The 9,343-nt window shown below is 34.5% G+C and overlaps 1 protein-coding gene across 3 annotated transcripts; it reads right to left on the reverse strand.

The window, feature by feature from the left end:
* Positions 1 to 261: 261 nt before the first annotated feature.
* On the reverse strand, positions 262 to 4,226 carry LOC131047167 (disease resistance protein Roq1-like). Of its 3 annotated transcripts, none has more exons than XM_059209285.1 (5): positions 3,455 to 4,226; positions 2,178 to 3,336; positions 1,815 to 2,081; positions 989 to 1,699; positions 262 to 851 (listed from the first exon to the last, which is right to left on the reverse strand). In XM_059209285.1, the coding sequence occupies exons 1-5, from the start codon at positions 4,027 to 4,029 to the stop codon at positions 372 to 374; spliced, it is 3,192 nt and encodes a 1,063-aa protein (XP_059065268.1). In that variant the 5' UTR covers positions 4,030 to 4,226; the 3' UTR covers positions 262 to 371. The 3 variants fall into 3 exon arrangements, with proteins under 3 accessions (XP_059065268.1, XP_057837009.2, XP_059065267.1); XM_057981026.2 differs by having other exon boundaries at positions 989 to 1,687; positions 2,178 to 3,342; XM_059209284.1 differs by having other exon boundaries at positions 2,178 to 3,342.
* Positions 4,227 to 9,343: the final 5,117 nt, after the last annotated feature.

Below are 9,343 nucleotides of genomic sequence, written 5' to 3' on the forward strand. Positions count from 1 at the left end.
AAGGCAAGAAGCATATGAAAGTATGTGAATACAACTAGATAAATAGGCATGACTTTGTAGTAGATTACACCATTGTCATTATGTACATGAACTACCATTTTGTCAATATAAGAATTATATTAAATAAGAAATAACATAAAGATAGTAATTTTACCATTAGACACACAAAATTAATTGTATTCTTACTATGAAACCCTAATTTATACCAACATATTATTTTCAAATTGTATTTCAAAATCTTAATATTCAATTTTTTTTCTTTAATTTATTTTCAAATATTAATCAATAATATTTTCTCTCCAAAAAGAAACCATCATATAGACTCCATTCCCCTAGACTAATGTGAACGCCAAGACTACCCTACATTGACTTCAGTTCTGGTAGAGCTTATCAACAATTGTACGTAGCACATTCAAAATCTTCTGTTCTTCACCTTTCATCACGGGCATCGTCACCCTTTTCACCATTACATCTTCCGGGAAACAAAGGTAGTCAAAGGGGAAACAATAGCCCTTGTTTACAATGTAACTGTTTATTTCATCTTCCTTGGTAATTACTGAAGTAATCATCCATTCGCCTTGCCGCACCTCAAATTTCAACCATGGATTAATATCATATTCACAGATGACCTCATTTATCATGTTTGCTGCCGTAGAAGTCTTCACCACAATAACAGCGCAGAAGATGATTGCACTCACCATGTATCTGCCCAGATGACTACAAGTGTTATCGATGCCGATTTCGACGACTGAATTGGCGTTAATAAAGTCGCAGAAGAGGTTTTCGTTCACAGTTGACTCCGCTCCATCTACTGCTATACCAATTACTTTAATAAACTCTGACGGCAGCTTCTGCGTGAAACAAACAAAATCTGAGTAGATTATCTTCGTTTACAGCAGATTACATAATAATCAGAAATTCTAGGCTATCTTCCAACAACAAAGGAAAAGCCAAAGGTGAGTAAATTAAGGAGCGTGGAAATCAATACCTCCATATTGAGAAAACAATTCCGAATTGTTTCGTTGCTGCAATATAAGAGCTGCATTCTTTCCAATGAATGCAGTTTTACTATACCAGGTATTTTCTCCAGCTTCGGACAGTCGTAAATGTTCAATTTTACAAGTTTCCAAAATATTCCGTCTACACTAATCAAATTTTTGCAACCTTTCAATTCAATCCTCTTCAGCCTGAGAAGATTTGAAATTATACAAAATTCCAGACAGCCGAGTCGAACAAGGCTTAACTCCTCAATCTTTTTACAGTAACTAATATGTAATATTTCTAGCTTTGCAAGATCAGAAATTCCTATCACACTTTTCAGATGCTCACAACTAAAAATTTTAATTCTTTCAACGCAACTGAGTTGAGCCAAATTTATCTCCTCTAGCTTACATAGATCAATGCTCAATTCTACTAGCTTCCTAAGATTAGACATTCCTCCTAAAGTTATTAGACGTCGACAATTACTAATTCTAATTTTTTCTAGGCACATAGGTCGAACAAAATTAATCTCCTCTAGCTCCGAACAAATAGCAATTTTCAATTCTACCAGCTTCCTAAGATCAGATATTCCAAATACATGTTTCAGATTCTCACAACGATGAATTGTAATTTCCTCCAGGCAGCGCAGAAACCCCAAATTTAACTCCTTCAGCTCCGTCTGGTTGTAGATCCGCAGCTCTTTTAACTGGAAGGGCACCTAAAAATCAATTTTTTTTTTTTTTTCAAATTTCCGATTGTAAATAAAAGTCACCTAAGTATTATAATATAATAATAATGAACTCGATTACCAAGACTTCACCTTTCAGACATACCTGCACATTATTCTGCCACAAACTTTTCAGACCTCCACCTATGATGCTTAAGGTTTGTAAATTTTGAAGACGAATCCACGGAGGAATGTTTGTGGCTATATGGTCATAAAATATAACCTTAAGCCATAGTAAAGCGGCTGAAGTTTCAGCCATATTATTTGAATCCCCCAGAAAGTATTTAACATACAAATGCCCGGACCGATCTATACAAGTATGCAAACACCGACCTTTTGTTTGGGTGAAGATGCTTTTGATTCCCTTTGATATCTGCATTCACAGGAACAATTTAGATTCGTATTGTAGTAAAATCTTAAAGATTTCGAATATCACAGTAGGAAGCAGAAATCTAAAGCAAAAGCATACCAAAGGTACAGTACGCCACAGGCGACGAGGATGATTCAGTTGATCTGCCATTTCTCGTCCCAAGTCCCGCAAATGGTCATGCATTCTTAATACAAATAATTCTCCTCTGGTATCTTCTAAGGAATACAAGATATTTGACATGAATTTATAAACATTTATTTCTTCAACCAGACATTTATTTTTTAGCCTTCGCAGTGCATGTTGAGCGCTCCAGCCTGATCCTTCCCACACTCTGATGGCGTCTTTCTTCAATTCTTCTATGAAAAAACATGCCACATCCATGATAATTTGTTTTTCTTCATTGTCCAACGTGTCAATGCTTATTTTTAGTTTCTTGTGTATGTCCTGAGGCAGCGTCTTTTTAACTTTTCCCAATTCTAACTCCCAAAACTTCTTATCTTCGCCATGAACATGCCTGCCCAGAACTTGAAGAGACAGTGGTAAGCCGCCACACAAGTCTACGAAGTGGTCAACCAGCTTCTCGTATCCACTAAATGGATAACATCGGCTAAAAGCATGCCAACAAAACAGCTCTTTCGCGTCATCTGCATCCATTCCTTTCAAATTATAGCCAACTGTAATTCCTGCGTTTATGAGCACTCCTACATCACGAGTTGTAACAATTACAAGACTATTGCCAGAATTATTTAGCTCATCACTGACCACTAGGGCTTCTAATTGTTCATGGTGATCAATATCATCCACAACAATTAGGAAGCTCCGATTGCGGCTCCTTGCGAAACGATTGCTGAGACAGCTTATGCCATCATCTACGCTTGGAAAACTTGGATGATCATTTTCATCAAAGAGTTCTCTGAGGAGCTTCATTTGTAAGGAAGGAAGATCCTTCTTCACATGGGCTTCCCCAACATCAAACAGAAAACATGAACGACTATAATCTGAATGTTTTCTGTTGAACAATTCTTTGGACAGAGTTGTTTTGCCCACCCCACCCATGCCAAAAATGCCAACAATCTTAGGCATCCCTTCTTGTTTGTTCATCCCGCACTGACTTTCAAAATCTTTTAGAAGCTTTTCATTGCACTGCTTTTCAAAATCTTGTACAAGCTTAGGAAGTCCAACGGGATATTTGGCAACATGTAAACGTCTCATCCTTTCTACTTCCTTTTGCACTGCTGACACTATCTTCTCACAGTCACTGAAACTTTATAGATACAGGAAAAATTCAATGACAAAAAATTTGTACCACATTCAAAGAAGAAAAATCTTATCACTAAATAGAAATATCAAATACGTTGAAGCCATACAAATATTACCTATTGAACTCTTCGCCAGCAATAAAGGAAATAGATTGGAGGGCTTGCTTCCACTCCTCAAGTTTTTCCATGTACCTTTCCTTATTTTCATATTCAGCGAATGCTTTGCCATACACTCCCTTTTCTATGTAACGAAGACCTGAAGGCTTCACTCTATAAAACACTGGAATAGTCTTAGCTCTACTCCGCAACATAAGAACCAGCTCCGCCAAACACCATGCCGACTCTGCATATCCTTTGGAGAAGATAGCTATGTGAACTGCAGCAGAGTGGATGGCTGTCTGAATGGTTGATGGAAATGAATCTCCAAGTACTTTCTCTTTCGAATCAAGAAAAGCCTGTATTTTCAACTTCTCAAGAGATTTGTAAAGCTCTAGAGCGAGAGTTTCTTTCACATCAGGGCCTCTGTGGTTGATGAAGACATCATATAATCTTGTAGATTCAGAAACCTTCGTCCTCTGGATTTGTGGTTCGATCCCAGAGAAAGCTGGAGGATTCTCACCTAGTTTGTGGGAACAGGAAGAAAATACCGTAGAGAAATTATAATGTTCGGGAGGCGAGGAAGAAGATGCCATAGATGGAAAATTAGGAAGGGAAAAGCGAATTGAAGTCGAGCAGAGAGTCCATAGAAATAGATGGCGTTGATGAAGCCTCGTAGAAACAACTTGTAAAGAAGGAAAATGGTTAGAGAAGGTAAATGGTTAGAGAGGTTCGAGTGTCAGCGGTATGAAGCAAAGCAATGGGTTAATCAATCAGAAAGGGGGTTGTGAGAACAGGGAAAACCGAGTGAAAACCATATATAACGATTGAAAGAAATATTACAACAAATCGAGCGTAGGTAGAAAAAAGTGTTTGTTGTTCAATTGGTTGAGCATAATTGGTGAGGATGATAGTATGAGAAATAAAGACCATCTATCGAGGTTAGAATCTGAAAGGTGGGTTAAGGCCAATTTGACAGATGATTATTTAATGAAAAGACACTTATGATTTAGATGTATCCTTATTCAAATCATAAATTGCTATTTGTTGATGGGGTCGATAGTTCTTGAGGTCTATTTATGACTCTCCATTTTACTTCAAAAATAATAATGTTAATAAACTGGTGTCTTGCATGACAAATATTTGTATTTTGCATTTTAATTTTAATTTAAAGTTTTCTGGAAAATTTAAGTTTAGTATTTGATAATTTTTGTTTTACATACAATAAATTCAATCAAAAAATATTATATTTTCATTAATATCTTTATTTCATTAGAAAGTATTATTTATTTTTATATGTACTAAAGGAAACATGTTATGACAAAATATATATGTTAAAATTTATATTAATCATATTTACAAAATTAATAATAAATACATATTCAATAAAATATCATCTAAAAAAATATGCAATATATTATATAGTTGATTATCTTGATTGAACAATTTTTGAAGTATTTTATTTCTATTGAAAATTACATGTTACAATTAAATTGAAATTTGAAAAATGTGATATTAAAAAATGTTAGAAATACTTATTATAAAAAAAAAGTGAAATAATAAATTGAGTCTACATGTAAAATTCAACAATGAATTAATCTGTCGTTTTGACATTCTTGACTACTTGTTTAATATAATTGACACAATTTGAAAAATACTAAAAAAGTATTGATTTCGGCAATTTAGTAATGTTGATATTTGACATATATTAACTCCTTTTCATGGAATAGAGTTAAATATATTAACCAAAAAAATCCATAATAAATTTACAATCGTGATCTGCAATAATTTTGTGTGCACTTGAAACCGCCACATAAACTCCATTCCCCCACAACTAATATTTCCATAGTGTAAACTTCTAGTGCAATTGCTAATCAATCTCCACTCCCTCATCATCTAATCCTATTTTGAAAACCGTATTGCAAAAAATATGTCAAGTGTAGTTTGAGCTTGCCAACTTGACCAATGTTGCTACACAATCCACATGGACACCTTATTATTATTTTATCCATCTTACTTGGACTATCCTAAATACACCCATGCCTCCAAAAGATCAAGAATCTTAAATTTGATACATGAAGTGGTAAGGGGGGATTCTCAAGGACATGATAATTCTTTCACTGCACTTTGTATTGATTTCTTGCATCAGGATCATCTATTGGCAAATTTATTCCCATGATCCCTTACAAAGAATACATTAATATGGTTCTTGTCATTACCTAACAACTCTATATTCCCCTTTAAGCATCTTATGAATTAGTTCTTATAATAGTTTCAGGTGAATAGTGGATTCAAGGTCACCATTGTTGATATTGTCCATTGTAAGAAATAACCTAATGAAAAAGTTAACTAATAACCTAATGAAATAACCTAGGAAACAAACCGACAAAACCCTATCACCTCAACTGTAAATTTTAACATTTGCAAAATGTTACTTAGCATCTACAATAAAAAAGCACAAGGGGTGCACTGCCCAACAACAACAATGGTGATTGTCTACAAATGTTTTGATCAAGAAAAGGATTCACTATCCACAATAAGAGGAGACACCATAGGCCAACTAATAGTAATATTGCCTGGAAATCCATGATCCAACACTACTCAGTCTACCACAACATCCATTCCCAAATGCCACTTGGAATAAATGAGGGCCTCTGTCATTCTTTCAATAATGGGTTTTTCCACCCAAGTTGGGAAGAGCCTTGACAAACTAAGAGGAGATTATAGTATTCAACTTATACCTCACCACAAAGATATGCCCTAATACCATTTTACTGGCCTTGAACACAACTAGTATTTTTTTTAAAGATCTTACTATGACACAAATCAAGGATGGCCCCTCATTAAAATCAATTTTCTTCATATTCGATTGCAAGAACAATGCCAATTCCATCTTTTTTACCCAATGACAATGACCACATGAAAAGAAACATTGGTATAAGGACCGCAAGCCACCACTATTGAAATTATTTAAATACAATTCACAGAATACAACCTTCAACCATGGAGCCCCCTGCTTCTATAGTCAAAGATACTCCAGATTTTGGTAACCCTAACCTCTATTAAGGACTCTAACAAGAAAATTTCTTTCTCTAATAAGTTATAGATCTATGTAAAGATTGATAAGAGGGTAATGCCTCACCCTAGTAAAGCATCCCTTTGCATCTTTAGCAGTTGGCTGGTTAGTTTTTAGTTAGTCTTTGCTAGTTTTTTCTCTGGTCTTGGTCTAGTTGTTAGGTGGTTCCTTGCTATTTTTGGTTAGTTTTTAGTTATTCTTTGTTAGTTTTGTCTTTGGTCTTCGTCTAGTTGTTAGGTGGTTCCTTGCTATTTTGGTAACCCTAACCTCTATTAAGGATGCTAACAAGAATTTTTTTTTCTCTAATAAGTTATAGATCTATGTAAAGATTGACAAGAGGGCAATGCCTCCCCCTAGTAAAGCATCCCTTTCCGTCTTTAGCAGTTGGCTGGTTAGTTTTTAGTTATTCTTTGTTGGTTTTGTCTCTGGTCTTGGTCTAGTTGTTAGGTGGTTCCTTGCTATTTTTGGTGTGCATTTCTCATGTGCCGTAGGTGGTGCTTTTCAGTGGTTATGGAATGGTTTGGGCCTATCTCACTTTTTATTAATCAAATCAAAACCTTCAACCATCATTTCCACACTTGCATAAAGGGATCATTAAAACTCCTATCAAAATCATGATTACACCTTATTCACTGCCGACACTCCCTATGTAGGTGGCCTAACTTAAGCTCATCAAAATCTCATATAGCTTGTGCTAACCCATCAATATATTATTGATCTTCTAGTTGCAAAATTTTGCCTATCATCAAACCAATAATCATAATAAGGGACTCGCCTTCCAAAAAGATTTTTTTAATTACAATAGAAAACATAAAATAAAAGGAAAGTAATAATAAGAAAAGTATTAAACATATATAAGATTTAAGGTAACTTAAACTCTGTAATTATTACATTTCAATGTGAAATGACTTTATAAATAATGTTGTATATTCATTTATTATTTTTACCATTGAAATGTACATATATTAATTATTAAGAGATAGCATTACATATAACTACAACCTGCAACATAAAACAAGTGGACGAATAATAAGAAAGAGAGGAATATAACCCAGGAAGAAGATTTAAATAAAAAGACCACTAAAAAAAATCCATATTATAGTTTATATCTCCTACAACTAAAAAATTGAATTGAATTGAATTGAGAGACACTACAGAAAAAGTCCACTATCATCAATGGTTCCCACTGGCGGAAAGACTTCATAATCGAGAGTGCCCACACATATATAGTTTTTTAATCTTTTCTGTTCATACTCAATTCATAGTCGATATTTTTCTTCCTTATGTGATAAGAAAAAAAAGGGACCATGATCAAGGAGGAGAGTTGTGGAAATTAGAATGTTGGTAGTCTGATGAATTTGGTAGTGCAAGCCACTAGAAGCCAAGAAAGCTACTAGAAGTGGGTCGAACATGAGATTGACACCCTCAAATTGGGGGTCAAAGAAATTATTGACATTTTCACCGCCTCTCCTGAGCCCAGCAAGCTAGAGAAACTTATGATCTTGAATCAAAAACATTCCCAGAATGTCGAGGTGATGAAGTGCACTCATGAGAAAAGGATTGATAAGGTTGAACAATCCATGACTGAGATCAAGAAAAATCTCAAAAATATGGTCGATATTAGTAAAGAAGCCATGAACAACAGCATCGAGGGTCTTGAGAAGATCAATGCCATGGTAGTTGACTAGAGAACTTACCACAACGATTCAGTTAAAGATCTTGGTGGAGACAATACAGTTGCTGGTGACTGCAAAATCACTGGACCCAATTCCAGAACCAGGAGCAGAAGCTGTAATAAAGGCACCTCCGGATTTATCATGGAGGAGCTCAAGGAAATCAATAGGATTTACATTCAAAAGAACAAAGATCTGGTGCTCTCTCTTAACTAAGATATTTTTATATTGTTTTGACTTTCTTTCCTGTGTTTCCTTTGTTTTTGTCTCTGCTCGGGGTTGTTCCCCTATTTTTCTATTGTTTCTTGTCAGGTTTGCTATTCGCTGGCTGCTATAAAACTTTAGGTTCTGGGTCCTTATAAAACTTGTTTATCTTTATAAAAAATATACATATTAATTATATAATGTGAGTGTATATTTTAATGTAATTAATGAATCAATGTGATGTAGCTATGTAGAAATCTAGTTTTGAATGTTTATTCTTGTGTAATTTCTATTTATTTATAGGTTGATGATTTTTTTCAAATAACTTAAGATCTGGCATTAAATTAACACTTAATAGTGATGATTTTTGTTAGAAGATTATCTTTGGAAGTGAAAGAGAAATTCACACTATGTTGCCCATGCCTATATATTTTCCTCACATCTTTACCCTTACATCCACCATGTTTATTTTTTTCCGTATGGTGCTTATTTATTTTAGCTTCCTATGGAATTTCTTATTTTAGTGCCCCCTAATGTGTTCATCCCCTCATGACATTGTCTTTGTTATACCCCTTATAAGATTAGTAGTATACAAACTACATAGGATAATGTTAGTTCTGATACTTAATGTAAAGTATAGATGCCAATAGCTAACAACATGATAGGGGGGGGGAATCATACAAACTTAAACTTCCATAAAATCAACATATTGAACCTCGGTAACTTATACTTCAGCAACTTAACCAAAAAAATGATAAACATGCAAACTTATGAACACACAATCATAATAACACTCATAATACTAGATTTAACGTGGAAACCCAAATAGGGAAAAACCACTGTGGGATTTCGGACCCACTAAGAAATATACTCTTCTAGAGTATGCTCAGTTAAAAGCAAATCCTATTAAAGATTACAAACACATTGCTAGATGTGACCTGGTTAAGGGATTTCCTT

The sequence above is a fragment of the Cryptomeria japonica genome, chromosome 7 (genome assembly GCF_030272615.1).
Source record: "Cryptomeria japonica chromosome 7, Sugi_1.0, whole genome shotgun sequence".
In the NCBI taxonomy this organism is placed as follows: Eukaryota; Viridiplantae; Streptophyta; class Pinopsida; order Cupressales; family Cupressaceae; genus Cryptomeria; species Cryptomeria japonica.